Genomic DNA, 25,787 nt, shown 5'->3' on the forward strand with positions numbered 1-25,787 from the left:
CAATTCAGGTTCAAAAGTTTCTAAATTTATCCTTTTATTATTAGAGATCTAGCTTTTTTTCTTCATCATATAATTATTTGATCATTGGTAACTTAATTTTTTATTTTCCTTTAGTTCTGTCCTGATATTGAGTTGTCATGTTTATAGTTAGCCTAATGATCTCAGACTTTATAGTCTCTTAGTTTTTATCTCCAGGTACCAGGCCAGTTTAGTTGACAGAGTTTCAGGCTTGATACTAGGGGCTGCTTTGTGTTCAGTTTGGATCCAACACTGTTACCTGGTTCACTCCAAGGTCGTCATTAAGTCTGGTGAGGTCAAATTGGACTGAGATGGTATTGCACCAAGAGGCCAAGGATTTTGGAGCCACGCCATATAGGAAGAGGTGACCCTGAGGCATTGCACTGCATACTGACTCTGTGTCATGTACCAGCATTGCATAGCAGAGAAGTCACCTGTGGTTCCTGGTATCTATACCAGGGAATACAATAGCCTCCTTTAAAAAAATCAAACTTTCTTAATTAAGATAAATGTAATTTTTGTTTTTCCTATACTTTCTTACCCTTAACTTTCTCTATATTTGGATTGTGGGTATTTATTTATTTATTTATTTATTGACTAGCATGGAACTACAGATGGGCCTGATTGCCCTACAGCTTTCTTGGAAAGACTATGTTTTGAAATGAAAAAAGGATTTAGAGAGACCATGCTGCAACTTGTCTTGTCACCCCTCAATGTGTTTGTCAGCGATAACTATCAGGTAATGTAAAAGTGGGCTATGGTGAAGAGTTAAGATTTACAATATTTATGGTATGAAAAATGTGATAATTTCTGTGCTCAGAATATATAACTCTGAATTAGAGACTTAATTTCACTATTAAGAAAATTTATATGTGTGTGTTTATAAGAGTTGTTTCAAAACTCTTGGTTTTTCTTTTTCATTCTTGTGTTTATGTGGTCCCAATTTCATCTTTTTTTCTTTAGAAAATGAAATACCTTATAACTTTCTTTTAAATATCTTACTCTCATGGTTCTAGCCTTCCCATAAAAATTGGGTTGTTACATTTCCTATCAGAGTGCTAGTATACTTTTATTCATGAAGTCAGTTACCAATCAGAGAGAGATCTGTTTACCTTTTAGGACTTGGTAGATGATAGGCTTTCATAGATAGTGTTTTAAGAAACTCACACGATTTTTTTTTTTTTTTTTTTTTTTTTTTTGGATACCGGGGTTCAAACTCAGGACCTTGCAGTTGCCAGGCAGGCACTTGTATCACTGAGCTAAATTCCCGGCCTTCTGACAATTTTTGTAAGTGTAGGTTTGTGTTAAGAGCTTGTGGATTCTGAAGACTTACTTTCTAAATAGCACTTTTTTTTTTTAATTGTTGCTGTCTGCCCTGGGAAAAAGAAACCAAAAATCATAATACAATTTTCTTGTACATCTTACCATCTTACTAATTTTTTTCAGCAGCGACCACCTGTGGATGAAGTTCTCAGGGAAGGTCACATCAGTTTATCAGGTCTCCAGCTGAGAGCACATGCTATGTTCTCAGCAGAAGGTCTTCCTTTAGGAAGTGATTCCTTAGAATATGCATGGCTAATTGATGTGCAGGCTGGAAGCCTTACAGCTAAGGTCACAGCACCACAGGTACGCTTCTCATAGCACTATCTCTTGGCATATTATCTTTTTCCTTCCCTTATTCACCTTCCCAGGAATAACTTCTTTCCTAGTTTGAATATTTATTGCATTTGCACTAATGACATTCTGATGGAAGTCATTCTTGCCATTGAGAATTTTCATAGAAATAGATGAGTTATTCATAAACTATATGTTCCTGAGCCACACAAAGTTCACACATTTATTGTGTAAAAGCATTGTATAAAGTCATGCAGTACTTTAGGGAGAATTAGAGATTTTCTTTTGGCAAAAGTCAGAATAAGAACTGTTTTAGAAATTAAGTGAATATATTATTAAAATTGTATCAATAGGTCTTCTATTGGGACAGTTCTTTCCCCCTAGTACACTGAATAATTTCTAAAGACTTTATTTTCCCGTATATTTCTTAAGTAGGATTTGAAAATAGCCTTTATATTGCACAGAATTAGGTAGCACAGTTCTACTTGTCTATTCCCAAAGCAAGGTAATACAGTTTATAATTGCTGTTAGTGATAATGGGCACCAGTTTAATAAATAAAAGTGAATTTGCTGGTAAATCTGGTCTAGAGTACTAGGTGTGATCTCATGAATAAATTCATGGCCAACCTGTCTGACTTAGATTTAGAAAGCTCAGAAACCTTAAGAATTATTTTGTTCTAGAAATAGACAAAGTTTAGTTATAGCTACAATTACTGTAACATTTGATCTGTGAGGTCTTATATTTATGATAATATGAATGATTATCTTGGCTCTTTAGAAGACTGGATTGTATTAGAAATGTATATACTCAATTTTGATAAAAACATTGCAGAATGAATATGAAGCATATCTTTTGGCATTTACAGTATCACCAAAAAGTAAATAGCAAGAGGTAAATTATATTTGAAGAATTGTTATATACTTCTATTTATATAAAGAAAAGTACTTTAATCTTCCAAATTCTTAATATTCCAAAATTGTAGCTCAGAATATTAATTGGATATTCAAAGATGTACATCAAAGTTTGGTTTATTATTAAAGGGTTAGTGTTAGAGAATTGGGTGCTTTTACATACAAAGGACTCCAGCTAACTGTCAAAGAGCAAAGATACAATTTTGAAGGAATATGCTTTAAAAGTTGCCGAACTGGAATTTTTTGGTTGAAATGAATTTTCATTTTGACAGTCATCTTCTGATTTACAAATAAAAAATAACACAAGCTTATAAATAATCAAGGTAGAAAAATGTTTGGCTAACAAACAGATTATTAAGCAGCAGGAATGAACAGCATTTGGCTTCTTTCAAACCCTGTTAATAGTCTTCTTAGCACCTAAAGCCTGTATATTTGTTTAGAATATTAACAGTGTTGTCACCCTGTCATTATTTGTAGCTGACATGTCTCTTGGAGTGGGGACAGACCTTTGTTTTTCATGTGGTGTGTCGGGAATATGAACTGGAAAGACCAAAATCAGTGATCATGTGTCAGCATGGTATTGATCGTCGGTTCTGCGAATCCAAAGTATGTTAATCAAAATATTAGCAGTGTTATAAATATTAGTGACTTTTTTAAAACAAAAGGTTGAAATTCAGCATTAACCATGAAGTAAAGAATATATTTGTTTTTCAGTGAATTATTTTGCAAATTATTAGCCAGTTATTTAGTTGTATCTGTAGTATAATTTTTAAAACATGTTCATTCACAAATAAAGAGGTAGAGTAAAACGTTGGTTTACAAGCATAATTTATTCCAGAAACATGCTTGTAATCCAAGCATTTATGTATCAAACCAAATTTCCTGATAAGAAATAATGGAAACTCAGATGATTCATTCTACAATCCAAAAATATTCATATAAAATATTGTTATATACAAAATATGAAGAAAAATAAATTAGTTCACACTCACCTTTGAAAACCTTTGTGGCTGACATGAGAGAAGAGGTTATTGTGTAGGACAGCTTTCACTATTAGGAACAGAATCACTGGTATCTATTGGCTCAATGGAATCTTTTTTCTTTTTCATACAGCTTTGACAAGGAACCTATCCAATGACACTTCTTTTTTGCCTTTTGAGAATTTTGGTAAAATGTGACATTGCATTGTCATTAACACATTCATTGCTTGCACTGGTACAGCCTTATTTGGGTGGTACTTTTCTACAGAATTTTGCAATTTCTCACATTTTACACATCTCCCTAGTGTCATTTGAAATGAGGAACTCCTCCTCCTCCTCCTCCTTTGCAGATAAGATCCCCTTAATAACCTCTTATGTTGGGAGATGACAATTCTACAGAGAGAGAGAGCGAGAGCAGACTCCTTGACTCAGTTGTAAACGTGACATTCAGCAGCACATACTAATCATATTGCAAGATATTGCTCATTTATCAAATTAAAATTTATTGCAAAAGTTTGCTTGTCTTGCAGAACAAATTACTCGTAATCCACAATTTTACTATATTATAAGATATCTTTTATATTTTTACTATTAAGGCACATCTTATTATTTTTTGATAATATAACTTTATATATAGATTTAGAAATTGAAGTAAGAAGAAAAAATTTCTTAGTTGACATGATTTGCATACCATTCTGGAACATATCTATTATCCTGTAATGTGATTAGCTGTATCGGACATTTGTCAGACTTGCTCACATCGTCTTTGCTTAGGACCACTATAGTACTTTCACAAAGTGTTGAATGGAGACAGTAATCCCTAAAACCATGTACAGTGGCCATGAAATGAATAATGTTATTGTGCATTAAGTACTCTCCCTTATAAGAAGGTGGGGGTATTTTCTCTCCCTTTAGGAAATTTACTTGTTTCAGAAAATCTAGAAAACATGGCAGTTTCAGAAAAGTAACTTATTCTGAAGCACAGAGATAAATATTATTTGTGTAGTTTTCTTTCCTTTTTTATCATATAAACTATATTTGTTTGCTATTATATTACTGTGAATTAAAAGTAGTGCATTCTACTTTTAATTTTAGTCTAAAACAAACCTGTAACCCACACTTACTTATTGGCAGTAAAGGAAGAAACTCTATTTGTTTATAAAGGTTTTTTGTCATTGTGGTTATAAACACATTACCATGCTCCTGAAAATTGGTTCCTTCTTTGTATGTTGGGCAGTGTATAGAAATTCACACCCACTCCTACCTGTAGGGACCTCCTTTTCCTTTTTTTCTTTTTTAAACTCAACGCTGTTGTATTGCATTAAAGATTTTAAAAATCCAAAATTGTTAAGATGTAATTCATATACAATAAATTCTCTAGAAGTATAATTCGAGTTTTAAAAGTTATGTGTACAATCTCCACTACCGATAAAAAGGAAAAAGACAAAAAAAAAAAAAGTTATGTGTACATGAGTGTAATCCTTGTCACCAGTAAATAAAGGAAATATTTGTATCACGTTGGACAGTTTCTTTTTTTATATCTTTTTTCAAGTTAGCTCCCTCCCTCACTACCACTGATTGTGTTGCATTGCTTTATATTAGTTTGTTTAGCTTTATTTTTGCCTGAAAGAAATTTGACTGCTTCAGCACATTACTAAATCTAGGTTTGAGAAGCAAAACAAGATTAAATCTGTATGACTTTTACTAGATATCATCATAATATTTATAGTTAATATTTTGTGTAGTTCTCATAAGGAAATCATATCTTAATCTTACACAGTTTCTGTAAAATTGTAACATTGTTTGCTTATCACTTTACTTTGACTATTCTGTTGAGTTTTAGTAATAAATTTTATCTATCTACCTACCTACCCACCTTGGTTCATGAACTTTATTTTATCCAGGATCCTGGATCCAAAATGAATTGGATGAGAACTGAATTAAATTTCCTCATAAGGCCAACATCGAGCCTAACCATTGTGTTTAATTTGGTTCTCATCCAATTCTGATTCAGAATCATGCAAAGAATTTAGATCATCAACCAAGGAGTGTGTGTGTGTGTGTGTGTGTGTGTGTGTGTGTGTGTGTATACATGTTTTTAATTAGGTTTGACTCCCCATCCCCCACCTCTTGTCTCTGGTGCTGAGGATTGAATTTAGGGCCTGAAGCATGCTACGCAAACACTCTACTACTGAACTATACCTCCCAGCTCTTTTAAAAGTTTTTTTTTTTTTTTTTTAAATTTTGAGGCAGGGTCTTAGGGTCTTCCTGAGTGTTTCCCAAGCCCAGTTTGAACTTTGTGCCTTAGCCTTGCCAACATCTGAGGCTATAGATGTGTATTATCACACTGAGCTCACTTGTGTCTTTTGAATGTAAATACTATATGGTTCTTAATAATTTATTTTCTAGTTGGTGTCACTTTATTTTGTTTATCATTATAAAAGAATGAAGTTTAGCTTTATAAACACACATAACCATTAAGTATAAAGTGATGAGTTGATGGTGATAAATTAATTGTACAGTCATTTTTTATTTCAGTTGAGTTGTATTCCTGGGCCTTGTCCAACTTCAGATGATTTGAAATATACCATGACTCGCTTAGCAGTGGATGGAGCTGATCTTTATATTGTGGAACATGGTTGTGCTACAAATATAAAGGTAGACATTTGTATTTTTGTTGACTAGTATAATTATACTTAACTAGTGTAATTCTTCTTTCCTTATCCTAAACTAAACCTCTATATCTTGACATACAATACATAACTATAGTTTGTCATCTCACAGACTACCACAGAATTTTAAAAGATAACTTTTATGTTTTACCCATTAATGTCCTCTTCCAGTATGATGTTTTTAAGTATTTTCACCACTTTTGCAGTGTAGTTAAATTACTTTAACATTGCTGTAAGACAGGGGTGTAAAAGAGCAGGTTATCTTGATGTGACTGATGTAAACAAGTATATTTTAAAAACTGAATGACTTTAGGCTGTATGTACTTACATTTCTTGCTTGGATCCTGGAAACTTTTTTTGTGTGTGTGTGTGCCACTGTTACTTTATGGACTGTTTTTGACATCAAGCCTTAATAAGTTTCTGTAATTTCATTAGCTATTTCTTCTTGTTTCTTTTTCTTTTTGTGGGAGTTTTTAATGTCTATATTTCTTCTGTTACTGATTTAACTTTGCTGTTTCTTTTTTCCATTTGATTTTTTTCCTTTGTTTATCTATTTCTTTTTTTTTTCTTCTTTCTTTGTTCTATTGTTTCTCATTCTGTTTGAAGTGGTTGCCTGTTCTGTAGTTTGTGTTCAAAATATACAAATGACAGTTTTGTTTCATTTTCTTCATTCAATTTTAGATGGGCACAATTCGGGTCGCAAACTGTAATCTCCACAATCAGTCAGTTGGGGAAGGAATAAGTGCTGCGATTCGGGATTTTCAAGTGAGACAGTACATTGAGCAATTAAATAATTGCAGAGTTGGACTTCAGCCTGCAGTGCTACGGAGGGCCTACTGGCTTGAAGCTGGGTCAGCCAACTTAGGACTTATTACTGTTGATATTGCATTAGCTGCTGATCATCATGCTAAACATGAAGCACAAAGACATTTCTTGGAAACACATGATGCTAGAACTAAGAGGTAGGTGAAAATTTTAAGAATTAAAGTAGTCTTAGTTTCAGATGAAAATATTGGATAATTATATAGGACATTCTTTTGTTAGGAATGGAATAAAATTTTTAAAAAGGCTTATATAATTGTACTACTGCACCTCAACGAATGCATAGTGACTTGATATTTAAATAAATATATTGTGTCTTGTCTCTGATAATGATGTGGTTGCTTGAAATAACATTATTTTCTGGTATTTTTGTGTATGCATTCTGTGTCAATGGGATGAGAGTTCAACTTATTGGTCCCCAGATAACATTCCATAAAGCACTGTCCCTTCTTTTACACCTTGTCCCTCTACTTCTCCATTTCTAGAAAGGATCATACTATCACCATGTACTGTTTAAAACTCCTTTTTTGAGCCTTCATAATTGCAGAGAAGATTAACAGAACCCAAACCTGTTTCCATTGGCGCTTAAGAAATGATTATATTTTTAAAGCTGTTAAAAAGGTGCCAGAGCCTCTTAGTGAATCACTTCCTTTATAAATAGCAGTATGGCTTTTATATGCCCATATCTCCCTTATTTAGTCAATACATGCTTATCCTAAAAATACATTAAGAAACAAAGGAAAATAATTAGATCACCACCACCATTTTGTCCTATTTCAATTCAGGATTTTGTTGTTTATGCTTGAAAACTTTCCATATTAACATTTTCAAATTTTCATGTTTATTAAATATGTCCTAATCACTTTCCCATGATTGAAAATTTCGTAAAGATCCTCTTAAACAAATAATATACAGAGAGATACTTTGTATTCCAATCAAATAATATCTGTATTAAATGTTTAAATTGTTTCTTAATTTCCCATATATAAGTAATAGTAATGGAAACACTTGCACATTAATAATATAATATGGTATTGTGGCATTATAGTATGGTACTTTATGTTTACTTTCGAGGCAATATTTTTTATGAGTTTATTTTTGCTCTTTTGACTTTGTGACTTTCCTGTTATTTCTACATGCGCTTGATTTATTGGAGTCTTCATGTTTTTCTTATCAGACTTGCTAAATTACATCCTTTTTGTGATCATGATTGCTAAATTTTTTAGTTTGTTTCACTTTTTAATTGTTTTTATTCAGCTATACAGACTTGGGTTTTTATATATTCATTTCAGTCTCTTCTCTTAGTTTGAGAAAGAATTTGCAAATAGCACTTCCATTTTCATATTTTTAATTTTATTTTTATCATAAAAGTTGAATTTATTTTGATTCTATGTGGGGTATTAATCTGGGTAAGGAAATATTTTTCAGAAAATAATTATTTGATAATTATACAGTGAAAACTACACCTAATACATGATCATTTCTCCATTTTATAAAAACTTTGCTTATTTTCAGCTGTTAATTTTCTAAAGAACTTGATGACTCTGTTTTTTTTTTTTTGTTTTTAAAACTTCTTGAGATTTTCATTGCAATTATATTAATCTTCTAGATTAAGACACCTTATAAATCTGAATGTGAAGTTTCATATGTAGAAAATATTTTTTGAAAGAATTTGGATTTGAAGGCCATAGGTTTAATCCCCAGAAATGCCAAAGAAAAGAGAACTTTGTTTCTTTGTTAATTTTTTCAGGAAGCCAATTACTGTGTACAAAAGACCTGTTTTGTTTAAGTTAGGTGACAGAGTTAGGTTCCAGTTAAGCTAAGGTACTGGCTCATGTTGTTATGTTTTTTTAAGTGGCTCATTTAAATTGGTTTTTGTGTTCTATTTTTTGTCAAGAACTATGAAGAATCTAATTTCATCCTGCTTATAAGCTACTCTGTCAATATACAGTTTTTGTGTCAGTGAAGATTTAATTAAAAAGAAAATTTTTCTTTTTAGAATGTTTACTGTTGTTTTAAAATGATATTTACTTTTTGTATTTTCTGGTTTTAAAATGCTCTTTAAAAACAAACACCATATTATTCTTCTGTCTCACTGTGATAAAACCGATTTAAAATTTTATTTTTATTTTAAGGGCAAAAAGATTTTAAAAAATCTCAGAGTTGAAATAAAACTTGGTGTATTTTTTTTTTAAATAGCAAATAACTTGTATTTAGTTGCCAAACTTTTTTATTTCTTAATGAGTTTTTTTATTCTGTTGTTTTTTGTTTTATTTTGCATTCTGTTTAGATTGTGGTTTTTATGGCCAGATGATACTCTGAAGAATAAGAGGTGTAGAAACAAGTGTGGATGTCTGGGTGGCTGCAGATTCTTTGGTGGCATAGTAACTGGCCTAGATTTCTTCAAACTGGAAGAATTGACACCTTCCAGTAGCTCTGCGTTTTCAAGCACAAGTGTGGACTCTGATATGTGTTATGGTCAGTCTCTGCTACAGCCTGGAGAATGGATTATTACAAAAGAAATTCCCAGAATTACAGATGGTAATAGAATGTATTGTTTTGTGTCTTATGCTAATCTTTTATCATTTTTATTTCTGAAAGAAAGTGTTCAGTTTACTTCGTTCGGTTTAATTTTTTAGGTAATGTTATCAGAAGGGTGTAATGTAATCCATGTTTGTTTTCCAGGTAACTTTATGCCAGATAAGACTAGTAATTTTTCAGTTACTGAGAATCAAAGTGGATCTACCATTGTTGACATAGGTGACTCTCCTCAAAAAGCTTCTTATAAATATTTCTTTATATTTCATTTTCCTATAAGTCAGCTTTTAGAGATATACTTAGGATTAACTAAATTTCAAAGATTTCTTCAAATAGTCTGGAAATAACTTTTCTTTGGGTTTCATTGTTGTGTATTTCTAAGATTTAAGTGTAATACTTAGTGCTTAAGTTCCCTTGCTGCAAAGATAAAAATGTTGAAAAGTCTTCAGAAGATTAAAGGAAAAAAGAAGAGGCAGTTTAAAATTTAGAGCTTATCAGATTGATTTCCCATATGGGGAACTTCTTAAGGGAAAGAACTGAACTCCATATGCTGAATATCTGTTTTAATGATTTTTTGTAAAACAGTAATACATAAATACATACATGCTATTTTAAGGTCATTTCCCTTTAGCAGTTTGCTAGAGTGATAGCAGATTATCTTATAAAATCAACAAATAACCCAAAAGCATGCAAATAAGACATGCTTTCCATTTACAATGTTAACTTTCTTGCATTTGAATAAAATGCATTTTTAAAGATTTCTACTGGCATTTCTCATTTAATCCCTGAGATCCCATGGGAAGTAGATATTTGTCCATTTTATAGGGGAGAAACAGACTTTTCACTGGGATTGAACTGCACAAATTTTGGTATTCTTTCTATTGTATTACAGCTGGCACTAATTATAAAGACTGCTTGATTTTCTAATTTGCAGATCAAAACTTAAATATCACAAACTCAGGGAAAAATATCTACAGGGAATTTGTTTATGGTGTGAGAGGGGAGAAATAGTAATTTCTAACACTGCACAAAGAACAGCTGATTATAATTTTTACAATGTTTAATAGACACTATTCTGTCTCTCGCAGTGATTCTCACAGCAGTAAGTTGTAGATGCTAAATTGCCATAGGTGTCTTGTCCAGAGAAGATTGTGGTGGAGTCCTTCATTTGGAACTGGTGTTTGAGTCTTCCAGGAGTCAAATATGTAAATATAGTTTCAAGATAGAATAAAGAAGGCTATGCTAATAGAATTAAGGATGCATTTAGTTCCTTTCACATAGAAATGAATCAGGCCCATGTTTCTTTGGACTTTGTTGTTTTGTTTTTACATTTGTGATAATAGAAGTAAATAATAGATGGTAAATTCATAATCTTATCCCTTGAATTCCATCTAGAACTGCTTTTTATTCAAGGTGTGTATTTTCTCCCACTAACAGGTTACATTTTCTTGTGTAGTACAAAGATATCTGGAGAAGAGGGGAAGTTGAACAGACTTAAATTTTTGTTGTTTGTTTGCTATAGGCAGCTATAGAACTCACCTTTTATCCCTCTTCCCCTTGTGTAATGCAGTATAAGACTCTTTAGGAAACTGAAAAAGTAGTGCTCCACTTTGGTCATGAAATCATTATTTCTCCATTCACAAAACTATTTATTGAGTGCCTTCTGAGTTAGGGGCATTATTGTTGGCATTAGAATTATATCAGTGAATGAAAAATGATACAATGCCTGCTCTCATTGAACTTCTATAGCAAATAAGACAATATATTTAAAATAATTAAATTTAGGAGAAAGAGTTATGTTTGCCATTATTCTTGGAAATTTTCTGTGAGTTTGAATTTTGTGTATATTCTGGAGGCTGAATCTGTGGCTTTGTTCATGCTAAGTACATGGCTTTACCGCTGAGCTACCTACAGCCTGAACTCTCATAAATATATTACCGTGTGAAATTTAAGACACTTGTGTTGTTCCTAAAGTTATTATTCTTAAAAATGGGATTATTTCAAGTTATCATATTCTTTAGAAATTGTTGTGGAGGTGTTTATGTTCACTTAACTTCTTTTTGTTTAGGTAACCTGAATGGTATGAAGAGGAAAGAATGGGAAAACAAATCAGTGGGAATAGAAGTAGAAAGAAAAACTCAGCACCTTAGTCTTCAAGTACCATTACGATCTCATAGTTCATCCTCTTCCTCAGAAGAAAATAGTAGTTCTAGTGCTGTGCAACCTTTATTAGCAGGCGAAAAGGAAAGTCCCTCTTCTGCTGCGGATGACCGTGTAGTTCAGAAGGAGTTCTTGCATGGTACGAAAAGAGATGATGTCCAAGTAAGGTTAGTAATTCAATTAGATTTAGAAACTTGGTCAGAATAGGATTATAATTGCTTAAAATGTGACAAGAATAACTTATCTCTCACTGTAGAACTTTTTATATACTTGAATGCATTTTTAAATGTCAGTTTGCCTTTTGAATAATGTGATACACATATATTGATATTAGGAAAATGCAAAAATATAATGAAAACAAATGTTTCTTATCATCTTACCATTCAAAGTGAATTAGTATTGACATTCAGTTACTGCCTTTTGTGGTGAATATTTTTTTTATCTTCTCTGTGTCTTAATAGTAGACTAAACCCTTCCTTTGAAGCATGTTTGCCTGTTGCTTTGGTAGTACATTTCAAAATTTCCTCCTCCCTCCTTGGCTGTTCTTTCCCAATCTCCATTGCCATACCCGTAATTTTTCCCTTCTTCTTTTCCTCCTGGTATTTCTGTTTTCAACTCTACCTTGTTCTCCATTTTATATTATTTTCTTAGTTTTTTGGCTTCAGATATGATCTTTAACTTGCATTTTAAAATTCCAGCCAAAAAATTTGTCCCTGAAAACAAAAGCACCTTCTTAATATTTTCAGTTAAGTGTTTCATAGAGACTTCAAAAGTCAACATACAAAAAAAAAAGATGATCTTCCTTTCATTCTAAATTTTTTTTTCTGCCTCAGTAAATGGCATTACTGTATCACTTGCTGATATCAGAAATTTTAAGGTTGCCTATATGACTTCTTTCCTTCAGTCAGTCTCCTCTAATCAAAATCCCCTTGTATATTTTGTTGGACAAGTGCTTAGAAGATGCCAAAAAAAACCCAAACAAACAAACAAAACTCTTGTAAATGCACTTGTGTCCATAGGTTAGAAGATTACACTCTGGATTTCTTTAAAATGTATTGTGTTTGCGCTACCTTAAATTGTTTAACAACCTGGGATATGAACACATAATGTATGATTTTGTTATTTTGAATGGATGTTGTAATAGAATTGTAGAATTTATTTGTAAAATAATCAAACTACCAAAAAATTTTATAGATACTTCTTAAATTACACAATTTAGTGAAAATAGTAATAGCTTTGTTTTCTGTTTCAGTATTCCTACAGAAATTTCAGGAACCAGTCCTGTGTCTCCTAATACTCAGGATAAGTCAGTAGGTCAGTCTCCTCTTAGATCTCCTTTGAAGCGACAAGCCTCTGTATGTTCTACCCGACTTGGAAGTACGAAGAGTCTTACTGCTGCTTTTTATGGGGACAAGCAGCCTGTTACAGTTGGAGTCCAGTTTAGTAGTGATGTCTCTCGAAGTGATGAGAATGTACTAGACTCACCAAAGCAGAGGAGAAGTTTTGGTTCATTCCCATACACACCATCAGCAGACTCCAATTCATTTCATCAGTATCGATCAATGGATTCCAGCATGTCAATGGCTGATAGTGAAGCTTACTTTTCTGCAGCTGAGGAATTTGAGCCCATTAGCAGTGATGAGGGCCCTGGAACTTACCCTGGCAGGAAAAAGAAGAAGAAGCAAACACAACAGATTGACTACAGTAGGGGTTCTATATACCACAGTGTAGAAGGACCACTTACCGGCCATGGAGAAAACATTCCTGATCCCCGAACTCTGCCATTCAAAACTCATCCTTCCCAAGCTTCATTTGTTTCTGCATTAGGTGGAGAAGATGAGGTGATAGAACATTTGTATGTTATAGAAGGTGAGAAAACAGCAGAGAGTGAACAGATCACTTCCCAGCAACCTGTGATGAATTGTTATCAGACTTACCTTACTCAGTTCCAGGTAATTAATTGGTCAGTTAAACATCCAAGCAACAAAAGAACCTCTAAGTCCTCACTGCATCGCCCTCTTGATCTGGATACACCCACCAGTGAAGAAAGTGCATCATCCTTTGAACAGCTTTCTGTTCCAACATTTAAGGTATAAACAAATCATTAGTGTCCACTGACATATTTCTTTAGAAAATAGATTTTTTTCTGTTTCCTTAATTTTTAATTAATACATGTTTAATAGATTTTTAAGAATTTGTTTTCAAAACTATTCAGTCACTTCAGGTACTTTTTAAAAATACACACTTTCTGAAGTCATGGCCTTGTACTACTGTTGTTAGATCTCGGGGTTATTGATGAGTCCTTTAAATGTATGCATATTAAATCAAGAAAAGGTGATTGTATTACTCTAGTAAATTAATAGGTAGTCTGTATCTATTTTTACTCCTCAGATTGGGATCAAATCTGTCTCTATTGATTAATATTTTCTGTGTCTTATTAAAAAATAAGATTTTAAGGAGCTGGGGATTTGGCTCAATGGCATAAGTGCCTGACTGGCAAATGTGAGGTTGTGAGTTCAGTCTCTGGTTCCAAAAAAAAAAGATTTTAGAATTACATTGAATAATTGGTATTTTTCTACTAATCTCTGATCTTAGACAAATCCAGCTTTACTCACTTGACATTTGAGATTTTTAGAATGTATTGTTACTACTTTTAATTTCTATACTGTGTATCATAAATGATTTTTTAAGAAAAGCTGAAGACACATGAAAATAAATTTAGTGATAAAAGTCAACATGGAAGTTACATTTTTAAAATAATTTATGAGAGAAAATTTTATGATATTAAAGACTAAAATTAAGTATATAAGTCTTAAGGAACTGCTTATTTTATTAAAGTATCAATTTTAACTTGTTCAATCATTTTTAGTTAAGATTAACTGTATCTTGCTGTGTAGTAGGTATTTGATGTACACTGGTGAGGGAAATAAACATGGAGCCTTATAGCTTATAGATGGTAAATGGTGATTAAATCGTTTCACATTGAGAAGGATCTTATGTAGACAGTGAAAAATACTAGAATACAAAATAATAATAATGCAGAGTTTATACCTAGATTATATTGAAAGGGAAAGTCTGTCTGTGGAGATTTTAAGCTTAAACTAAAAATGCAAGATGAGGAATTGAGAATGGGAGTACCTCAGAATACTGCATTTTAGGCAAGGAAGGTGGGGACAGGTGCGCTTACTGGGAGAAAGAACAGGAAGAAGTAGCAAGTAGGGACACATAAACAAGGGTAAGATTATTCATGTACAGACTGTGACATCAAATTTTTTAGTTTCATTGGAAAACTCTTGAGATCTTTAAGGAAATGTGATGTGACCTCATCTACTTTGACTACTAAGTGGAATTGTCCTTAAGAGAAGAAGCAGGGTAATGATTTAGACTATTGCAGTGTCTTTGCCAGATATAAGAGAGACGGATTAAAAATGTACTGGTAACGATGGAAATGTTGTAATGGAGTTGTCCTTACAGATACATGTAGGCATTTGAGTAATATGTATTGAAATAAGAAGAAACATTAGTGATGGGTGGAAAATTTTGGTATGAAGATTCTGCCTATTTCTTTTGCTTGTCCAAAATAACTTCCTCATGCTAAGATTTCAGAGTGTTCTCTTTATTTCATGCAGAAATATGCTAGTATATGAATTTTCAGCATAGAATTGTACTTCCCAAGAACCATAGTGACTCAGAATTATTTCCCTATTTTAAGAAATAACTTCTAGTTTTACTAGGTAGTCAAATCTCTGGAGAATATGGGCCAAGGAATTCATATCTTCAAAAGTAGATCATACGAGATAGGAAAGTTTTCTTCATTAAATATAAATAAATGACTTAGCATTTCTAAGGGTTCAGTTTGGCTAGTTAGGTTCATGTATCATTTTACTCTTAAGAGTATAAAATATAAGTTTAGCTTTTCATACAAAACATTGAAGTTTCTTCAGGTCTCTTTTTCACTTAAACTTTGGTTGTGCTAGGAAAAGACTAAAATTTGCAGCCAAAATATTCTAGAGGAAAGACATTTGAAATACTTGCTTCATTTGTGGATTTTTGCTCTCATTGCTTAATCGTCGTAACCTACTGTCACTTGTTTGAACAAAGAGAAAATAAAATTACCAATGAAAGATTTTCTGTATTTTTCTCAATTAGTATGCTAAATGTTTATCCTGAATATATCAAAATTATATTAACAAGGTAATTTGGATATTCACAAAGACCTGTTGGGAGCATAAGAGTAAAGAATATTTAAATTATAGACTGTAAGTAATATTTTGTATTTCAGGTTATAAAACAGGGGCTTACAGCTAATTCGTTGCTAGACAGAGGCATGCAACTTTCAGGATCAACTTCAAAGTAAGTAAAAAATGCATATTTTAAAAATTTAAAATCAATTTTTCTGAATAATAACTATTTTTTGTTGAGTATGCACCTTATTTTAATGCTAAATTGTACCAAATAATTTAGCACTTTTGTCTTTCATGGCTTTGACTACATAAGTAGTGAATAACATTTCCAATAAAAATATTATGAAAGCATAATTTGATATTTCAAAATTCATTAGATTTTAACATTGTATTTTGATTGTTAGAACAAGTCTATAAAGTAAACACATCAAAAAATGTTTTCTCCTTTTATGTATTATCTGTCTTTGACCAGTTTACATTTTAGTACCTCTCTTTGAAAAGTATTGAAAAGCATGAAATACCAAGCCCAATTCCATGAAATTTTTCACTGGAATAAATTCAGTTCACAAATTTTAAGAAAGTTCAACTTTTATACTTGTTCATGGTCATTTTATAATGTGTGCTTTGCTTGGTAAATTAATGCAGTACTCCATATACCCCCCTGGAAAAGAAGAGCGTTGATAACACGGATGATGAGACTTTGGCAGAAGAGTGGGCCCTGGACCAGCCAGTCACTCAGACCAGGACGACGGCGGTGGTGGAAGTTAAAGGAACTGTCGATGTAGTACTGACTCCACTGGTGGCTGAAGCTTTGGATAGGTAATAATGTCCATAAGTACTTTATAAAATGATGTGAGAAGGTTGTTGATTGGTACTTTGATTGAGTTAAAATGAGAATATGTTTAGTTAAGTCTGTGTTTCAGTTTTTACTCTCTCAAGCTCAATATTGTAGCATTGTAATAATTGCAATGTATTTTCTTTTTTTTTTAACATGTGTGGCTAGTGAGCATAAAGTAATTAAGTACTCAGGGACTAATTATTGTTTCATATTCTCACTCTAGTTAACAAAGGATTAAAGACAATAATATTCTGTTCTACAACATGCCAATAATGTGTCTAGGGAGATAAACCAAATGTGAATAAAAATAAGAATGGAACACAATGGAAAGCAAAGTTGTGTGGAAAACACTTAAGTGCTGAAGGGGTTAGTGGGGGACCAATTTCATGACAATGTTTCTTTTACCGCAAAGGTACACAGTTTTCTATGATAGCTTTTTAAGATTCTTCTGTCATATAGATGACAACTATAGGAAATTATCTCTGGGAGGTTTTTGAAGAAGAAAAGATCCACCAGTTAAAAACATCAACTCAAAATGGATAAAAATGAATGAAACTGCTAAAAGAAAGCATAAGGTTAATACTTGAGGGCATTGGAATGGGCAAGCAAGGATTTTTTTTTTTTTCTTTGTACAAGATCCTAAAACACAGCAAACAACGTACAAAAAGTACACAAATGGGACTCTATCAAATTAGGTACTTCTGCACAGTAAAAAAAAGATTGAAGAGTGAAGAGACAGGAGTAAATGCTCATAATGATATATCTGACAAAGTTGTATATCCAGAATATACAAGGGACTCAATGGAAGAAAAAATACAACCCAACAGAAAAATGAACAGTAGGCTGGCATGGTGGTGCGTGCTTGTAATCCCAGCAGTCAGGAGGCTGAGGCAGGAGGTTAGCTGTGAGTTCAAAGTCAGCCTGGGCTACAAAGTGAGCTCAAGTTCAGCCTGAACTGCATAGTGAGACCCTGTCTCAAAAAGAATAAGTAAATGAAATAAATTGAACAGTAGACTAAATAGACATTTTTAAAAAAAAAGACAGGTGCATGAAAAGTGCTCAGCATTACCAATCATCAGAGAAATGCAAATCCAAACACACAGTGATGTCACCTGAGTCCAGTAAGAATGGCTGTTGTCTAAAAGACAAAAGATAGAGGGCCAGGGGTTTAGCTCAGCGGTGTAAGCACCTGCCTGGCAAGCGCAAGGTCCTGAGTTCCATCCCTGGTGCCAAAAACATAGTAGTAAAAGACAAAAGATAACAAGTGCTAACAAAGATGTGGAGAAAAGGGGATTCATGTACACTGTTGGTGTTCATGTAAGTTAGTACAGCCATTATGGAAAACATACGGAGTTTTCTTAAAAACTGAAATCAGTATATTGAAGAGACATCTTCTCTCCTATGTTACTTGCAACATTGTTCATGACAGCCAAGAAATGCAAATAATTGAAGTGTCCATTAGATGATGAATGGATACAGAAAATGTGATACATGTACACATTGGAATGCTTTTACCTATGGGAAAGAAGGAAATCACTAGGCGTGCTGGTGTACACCTATAATCCCAGCTCCTCAGAAGGCTGAGGTAGGAGGCATACAAGTGCTGTCACGAAATCAAGCCAACAAGAAAAGCGACACACACACACACACACACACACACACACACACACACACACACACAGGAAAGAACAGAATTCTGTCAGTTCTGACAACATAAAATTACAGATCACTAAGTAAAATAAGAGGACAAATACCATGTGATCACACTCATATGTGGAATCTAAAAAAAAAAGTTGATCTTGTAGAAATTGAGGTAGAATGGTGGATTCCAGTGACCAAGGGAGAGTAGAAGGAGAGAAGAGATGGGAACAGATTGATTAATAAATACTAAGTTACAGTTAGGAGCAAGAATTTCCTCTGTACTATTGCATAGTGCAATGACTACATAACAGAAGAAGGGATTTAAACATTTTCACCATAGAGAAATGATTAATATTGGAGGAGATAAATATATTTAGTTTGATTTTTTAATTACTATCTGTAGCATAAACACATATCAAGACATTTGTGGCATCCTGTTGATTTGTGTAATCTTTATGTTTTTATGCATTGATTTAAACATTTTTTAAAAAGTAAATGAGTAGCAATGATAAGATATAAACTTCTAGAAAAAATACAGAGCTTTATTTACCAGAGAAGAAAAACAGTACAGATCTTATCCAATCTGAAATACTTTATCTTGGAGTGGAGATAGTAATGGTGAGGTAAAACTTCAGAAGTATTTTCTTAAACTGTTATTTTTGACATTGTCATTTCAGTACTGAGTTGTTTTAAATATTTTTCACTGATGTGTTAGATAAATTAGTATTAAGTGATCTGCTGCCTCAAATTTGCTTTTACTGTTTTTCTTTCCTCAGATATATTGAAGCAATGGTTCATTGTGCCAGTACTCGACACCCAGCTGCAATTGTAGATGATCTTCACACGAAAGTCCTTAGGGAAGCTGTCCAGAACAGCAAGACTACCTTCTCAGAAAATGTGAGAACTTTTTCTTCAATGGGCACAGCAAATGGAGTGTTCATTCCAAATGGAATATACATGTGAATATATCCAAATTGTATTAGAAGTTTTATGGGAATACATAGATGTGTTCCAAAAACCTTCTTGTGTCCTTGACTCTGTGAAGACAGTGTATCAGTTTTATTTGTTTTGTTTTGTTTTGTTTTTTTGGTGGCACCGAGGATCAAACTCTGGACCTCATGCTTCCCAAGCAGGCACTTATGCCGCTGAGCTAAATCCCCAGCCTCAGCATATCAACTTTAATATTGCATGGTTTCTCTTACATGAGAAACTCAAATAAGATTTAAAATAAAAGATCAATAATTAGGGAGATAGAGTTTTTTCAAAAGAGAGGGCAACTGGGGGAGGGGGTGAAAAAAGAATTAAGCTGTGTTGTACACATACATCAACTCCCCATGAGGATTATAATCATTCATACTGCAAACATGTACTAATAAAAGAAAACCAAGAAAAAATTTTTGGAATGATTCTGTATCCAATTTGGAGCCCTCTATCAGAAACCAAATGTGCCTTCAAATATCTTCCTGTGAGAGTTAAACGCATCATTTTACAGTAAAACATGCATACCATGTTTAAAGTAGCACAATTCATAATAGCTAAATCTTGGAATGTGCTTAAATATCCATCGACAGAGGAATGGATAAAGAAAATGTGTTATTTTTACACGCTGGAGTACCACTGTTCCACAAGAAGAATAAATCTGAATTATTTGTAGGAAAACAGAGGTACCCTGCAATCATACTGTTAAGTAAATCAGACACACAATCTTAAATCTTGCATGGTTTCGCTTAGATGAGAAACCCAATATATAAACAAAGTAAAAAATAGACAATAAAAATAAAAAAAGAAAAATTTTAAAGAAAGAATACAGTTTAGTGATCCTAAAAAAATGTAACATTTAATTAATTCTTTTTTATGTTTCTCTATAGGTTTTCACATATACATCCACATATATAACATATATAGACAAAAATGTTTTTTAACCCTATAGCTACTGATCTATTTCCTACTTTAAGAACTAAGGTTGGGATATAAGATGGGGTATTAAATTCAGTGGTGGCCAGTGCTGGCATGCAGCGAGCATTAGGGCTCAGGGGATAGGTATACTGATGCTGTGGGTTATGTGAAAATTCTGAAAGGCCTATGAAATCGCTCTGTTTTCAATCCTTTTAGTTATCTTCCAAACAAGATATTCGAGGAACCAAAACTGAGCCCCCTCCGATAGGAACAACTAACCAAGGACAAGCTCAGACAAATCTTACAGTGAAGCAAGATAATGTAACAATTAAAGGTCTTCAAGCTAATGTTAGCATACCAAAGGTAAAAACTTCATATTTTAAAAATTTTTCCTGAAAGCAAACATTTTGGTGGTTTTTATCCTTTGCATCTTACCAAAGTGAATGATAGTAAAATAGTGTATAATATCCAAAATTTCATTTCCTTGGTGAGCTAATACTGATTTGATCTAAGAAGTTTACTTACAAAGAATATTGAACAATATTTAATAAAATGTTCCATATTTCATCTACTGAAACTTTAATTATTTTACGAGAATCTTTACAAGCTTTAGTACTTTGAGACACATAGATAGGCCATTCTTTGTAGTAGCTTTTCATTTCATATATATTTTATGTTTAAGCAGTACCTTTTCACTTTCCAACTCTGAACCATATGACATTTTGTGTGTTAGGTAAATTTATGTTTATTACAAGCTTCAGTAGAAGAATCTCCAGCTACAGCTCCTAGTAGAAGTGTGACTCATGTTTCCCTAGTAGCCTTGTGTTTTGACAGAATTGCTACGCAAGTTCGTATGAACAGGTAAGTAGGATTTTATAAGTTTGAGTAACAGTTACTTTGCTGGCTGTAAAAGCAAGCCTTGATTATCTTTGAATACATTCCTGAGATTGAAATATTAAAACTCAAAAGCGGTTTTGGAATTACTTCACTTATAGATTCGTAAAGTTTAGTTTTGAAAGTTTGTATTTTTTACTTACGCTGTTTTCAGTAAACAAATGAATAATTTGTTTTTCGTGCCAATTTAATTAATGTAGGGGTAGTTCTTTTTTTTTTTTAATTAAACTATTTAAAATGGACATGGTGGAAAACATCTGTAATCCCAGCACTCTGGGATAATGAGGCAGGAGGATTGCAAGTTTTTGCCCAGCCTGAATTTAGGGAAACTTCATGAGACTTTAAATCAGTGAGACCCCGACTGAAGATCAATAAAAATAAAAAGGGCTGGTGTCTTGGTTACTTTTCTCTCATTGTTGAGACAAAATACTCTATACCCAAAATGAAGAAAGGAAAGGTTTATTTAACTTACAGTTTTTGAAGGTTTCAGTCCATACTCAGCTTGGCTCCAAGGCAGGATGGCCTGGCTTCGCGGCAGCCATTCATGGCGGCCACAAAAGACAAGAATAAAAAGGGCAAAAAGGACAGGCATGCCTTCTTCCCTCCCTTGTAAGCCAGCTCCCCACCCCTGGATGGGTGTAGCACTCACACCACCAATCCTAGTGCTAGACAGTGAACCAGTTACAGCTCAGCTGGCTGCATGACTGCATAGGGCTTGGGAGAGGCCATCCAAAAACAAACCGTAACAGCTGAAGAAGTGGCTCATTGTGAAGGCTCTGGGTTTAATCCCTAGTTCCAGGGAGGATGTGGGGAGTAAACCTTTTACTCAGTTGTTTACCTTAAATGATATTATTTAAACATTAAACATTATATATCCTTTTTCCTTTTTAATTAAGAGGTGTGGTTGAAGAGACTTCAAATAATGCCGATCCTAGTAAAACATCAAATTTTGATAGATATGTTCATGCCACTAAGATGCAGCCTCAGTCATCTGGATCTCTCAGGTCAAATGCTGGAGCAGAAAAAGGCAAAGAAATTGCTGCCAAGTTAAACATTCATCGAGTTCATGGGCAACTTAGGGGTCTTGACACAACAGGTAGAGTTCTACAATAAATAAGATTTTCTTTTGCATGTGTAATGTAAGAATTTGCAGAAGGAAGCATGAGTTTTTCTTTTGAGTATTGCTGTAATTTGGATATGATATAAGAAAGGGAAATATATTTTTACATACATAGCACACCTGATATTTAAGTATACATTGCTCAGATTCTGTGAACAGGAAATAAACTTTGGTAAGAAAGTAAGAATATTTTCCTAAATTAGGAACTGCTTTTACCCCCTATGTGTTTTCTTTGTGCTGATGACTTGCTACATATAGAACAGAGAGAGTATGATTTTGATAGTTTTTTCTTTTGAATTCTTTATACAACTTAATTTAGAAGAATTAATTTCAGTATTAGTCAAGACTAGATAGCCTAGTCTGATTGCTGGCAGCAATAAGAGTAATAGATGTTCCTCTTAAAGTCCCTAGTGAGTTGCAAAAGAAAGGTAGAGGTTTTATACACTATTTAAATACTTTCAACTTTTTGTATTTCTTCATTTTAAAGATTTTTAATAACCACACTTTATCAGATTCAGTCCAGAAAAGAATTGTATTTTGTTTGTATTCATTGCAATTCTAAAAATCTTTTGTAGGACAGCCAGTCAATCCCTAGTAAGCAAATGCAGTCCTTGAATTTATTCACTGTGCTCTATAGGTTCTGAAGGTTTCAGGTTCTTGTCTGCATTCTGAATCTGTATAACTGCTCTTTCTTAAAGTTTATTTCATTATCCTTGTGAATGCAGACTGAGGGTGTCACATGACTTTTCCTCATTGCCTGTGATTTGTAGGCCTCAAACTGGTGCAAAATATGATGCTCAGTAGTTTGCATTAGTAACCAGTTTGTATCAGGGGAATTGTGCAGACCAAAAGCAATATCTTATATCTATAATTTTGAGATTTATTATGTGGAAGAAAATGTTCATCAAAGATAAAATAGTGAATTTCCAAGGTGATCATCTGTGAACAAAAGCCAGAAAACATGTGAATGTTTTAAATGTATATTAGTTATCTATCAAAGGATAGTTGGTAATATCATGACATTTGTTATCCAGAGGAAGGTGAAGTAGGTGTTGAGTAGTGTTAGGAACTTCTCATTGTATTCCTTTTCATAATTTTTGGAACTTGATGTATGTGATTGTATTACTTCATCAAGAAATTTAAATGAAATTTAAGTTAAATTCTCACTTTATGCCATACGTTAGTGTAAGTTCATGTGATTAAAGACAAATATAAGTCGTTAAATAATAAGAAAGTGTAGGTAAACATTTTCTGAACTAAAAAGGTTTTCTAATCAAAAAATGCAAAGGACAGTGTTTCTGTATGATGCAGTAAGTTATAGTTATTAAAGTGATAATTTTGAAGAATTTTTAGAGACCTGAGGAATATATCATGATTTCTTTGTTATATGAAAAGTGGGAACCAAAGTAGTGTTTGCAGAATGATATCTAAGAGACTAGAAGGCATTTTACTTCAAATGTGAACATACTGTCTTTGGGTGGGTAGATTTACATATTTTTATATTCTTTTTGTTTGTCTGTATATACTAACTGTAATCAGCAAAAGAAATGAAAATGTGTAAGATAAAAATCCCAAGGCACTTGAGATATTCACATATTGCATCTGTAAGCAACAGAACCATGGCAATAGCTATGATAAGTTTTCATTGTGTAAAGTGAGTTAACGTATCCCTCGGTCTTTACAAATCTGTCATTTTCCTAGAAAATAATTTTTCCTAAGGCTAGGTAATGAATTAAATTTTTTATCTTGTGAAATAATGAAAAGTATTCTAAACCTCTTGATCATGAAGCTGAATTATTTAGAATCTTGCTTTCTATTTTTAGTATTCCTTGTATCTTTCAGAAACAAATTACTAATACCTTATGGTAAATTACTTGTAAATAATAGAATTTTTTCTTGTTCCTTTGAGGTAGCTTTATTTTTATAAGTTCTTTCATTTATATTTTGTCTCTTACAAAATACTAAGATTTTTAAAAAAATTTTTAGAAATGGTAATATCTCTTTTTAAAGTACCCCTTTGCTCTTTTGTTAATAGATATTGGAACCTGTGCCATTACTGCTATTCCTTTTGAGAAGTCCAAAGTTTTATTTACACTAGAAGAACTGGATGAATTTACTTTTGTAGATGAAACAGATCAGCAAGCTGTCCCGGATGTAACTCGAATAGGTCCTAGCCAAGAAAAATGGGGTTGGATAATGTTTGAATGTGGACTTGAAAATTTAATCATAAAAGGTAAGTTCCTTTTCTTTTTTTTATTAATTTTGCTTAAGTGGGGACATTGTTGAAGTATTGTGCATAACTGTGTGACTTTTACTAACTTAAATAATAAAGTCGAAAATGTGGTACCTGGGATTATTTACCAGTGGTGGATACCCCATCCCAATTGCATAAACGAAGCTTTGCCTCAGATGTTTATTTCAAAATGAGCAGAGCTTCCAGCATACCAAACCTCAGTTCTTGAACAAAACAATCTGGGATTGGGGAAAAATTCCCAAGTAATATATGAAGCCACCAGCTTTTTGAAAGTTTGCATAGTTGAAAATTGGATGTTTTCACTTCACCATCTGCTGCATAAATATGGTAAATCCTTTATACATTGCGAAAATACTGACTTAAAATTACTTTTGGTTCTAATATGTCATTTAATAAAATTTTAAAGTAGGAAGATTGCTTTGTATATAAGCCTTTAAATTTTTCATATACGAGGTCTGATCAAAATATATAGTAAATGTTCAACTTTTAAAAATTTATTACAGTGAAAAATACATTGACATGAATTCCCTTTAGAATGTTACCCCTTTGCTTTGAACACACTTATCCCCCTGCTCTTGCCACTTTCTGACGCATTTCTACAAGTCCATTTTTGTTTGACAAGGTATGATAAAAAACAGTGATTGCCATTGCTGAGTGCTATTCAGCAGAAATGCAGGCTCATGTGACCTCATCCACCTATGTGACCTCATCCACCTTTTTCACTAGATCTGGCACCATATGACTTCTGGTTTTTTCACAAAGTCAAAATGACCGTGAAAAGAAAACATTTTGAATCTATTCAGGACGTGAAGGCATTCATAAGAGAGCAATTAAACCCACTCAGAAAGTGGACTTCCAAAAATTGCTTCAGGGTATAGCAAAAACAGTGCAATTAGTGTTTGTTGTTTACTTTCTCTTTCTTGGGACAAAATGCCCAACACACAAAGTTAAAGGGGAGGTGTTGATTGTAACTCACAGTTTGTAGAGGTTTCAGTCAATAGTTGACTGACTCTGAGGCAGAAGGAAATGGTAGAGAAGAAGCAGTCCATGGCAGGGGAAGCAGGAAGCAGCAATGAGTAGCGTTTTCTGCCTTTTATTCCATTTGGGTGACAAGCCTGTTGGTTGGTGCCACTCACACCCAGCATGGGTCTTCTGTCTTTAGTAAATCATTCAGCCATACCCAAATCATGCTAATGCAATTAAGAAACTGACCCAGTTGTTACACCCATGTGGAATCCAGTGTC

General features: G+C 33.1%; 1 protein-coding gene across 8 annotated transcripts in view; it reads left to right on the top strand.

Moving 5' to 3' along the window:
* Positions 1 to 25,787, top strand: part of Bltp1 (bridge-like lipid transfer protein family member 1) — a 180,208-nt gene that overhangs the window by 59,241 nt on the left and 95,180 nt on the right. For 7 of the 8 annotated variants that reach the window (XM_063260728.1, XM_063260733.1, XM_063260732.1 and 4 more), the window contains 15 exons: positions 620 to 757; positions 1,465 to 1,644; positions 3,022 to 3,150; positions 6,063 to 6,182; positions 6,878 to 7,158; positions 9,309 to 9,559; positions 11,625 to 11,883; positions 12,969 to 13,806; positions 15,999 to 16,069; positions 16,546 to 16,719; positions 19,156 to 19,276; positions 20,492 to 20,638; positions 21,009 to 21,136; positions 22,066 to 22,265; positions 24,325 to 24,522. In XM_063260728.1, coding sequence (XP_063116798.1) covers positions 620 to 757; positions 1,465 to 1,644; positions 3,022 to 3,150; positions 6,063 to 6,182; positions 6,878 to 7,158; positions 9,309 to 9,559; positions 11,625 to 11,883; positions 12,969 to 13,806; positions 15,999 to 16,069; positions 16,546 to 16,719; positions 19,156 to 19,276; positions 20,492 to 20,638; positions 21,009 to 21,136; positions 22,066 to 22,265; positions 24,325 to 24,522 — 3,235 coding nt within the window. The remainder of the gene's footprint in view (positions 1 to 619; positions 758 to 1,464; positions 1,645 to 3,021; positions 3,151 to 6,062; positions 6,183 to 6,877; positions 7,159 to 9,308; positions 9,560 to 11,624; positions 11,884 to 12,968; positions 13,807 to 15,998; positions 16,070 to 16,545; positions 16,720 to 19,155; positions 19,277 to 20,491; positions 20,639 to 21,008; positions 21,137 to 22,065; positions 22,266 to 24,324; positions 24,523 to 25,787) is intronic. The other variant, XM_063260729.1, reaches the window with a different exon arrangement.

Source organism: Cavia porcellus, unplaced genomic scaffold (genome assembly GCF_034190915.1).
Source record: "Cavia porcellus strain 051 isolate PalLab524CR breed Dunkin Hartley unplaced genomic scaffold, mCavPor4.1 scaffold_14, whole genome shotgun sequence".
Classification (NCBI taxonomy): domain Eukaryota; kingdom Metazoa; phylum Chordata; class Mammalia; order Rodentia; family Caviidae; genus Cavia; species Cavia porcellus.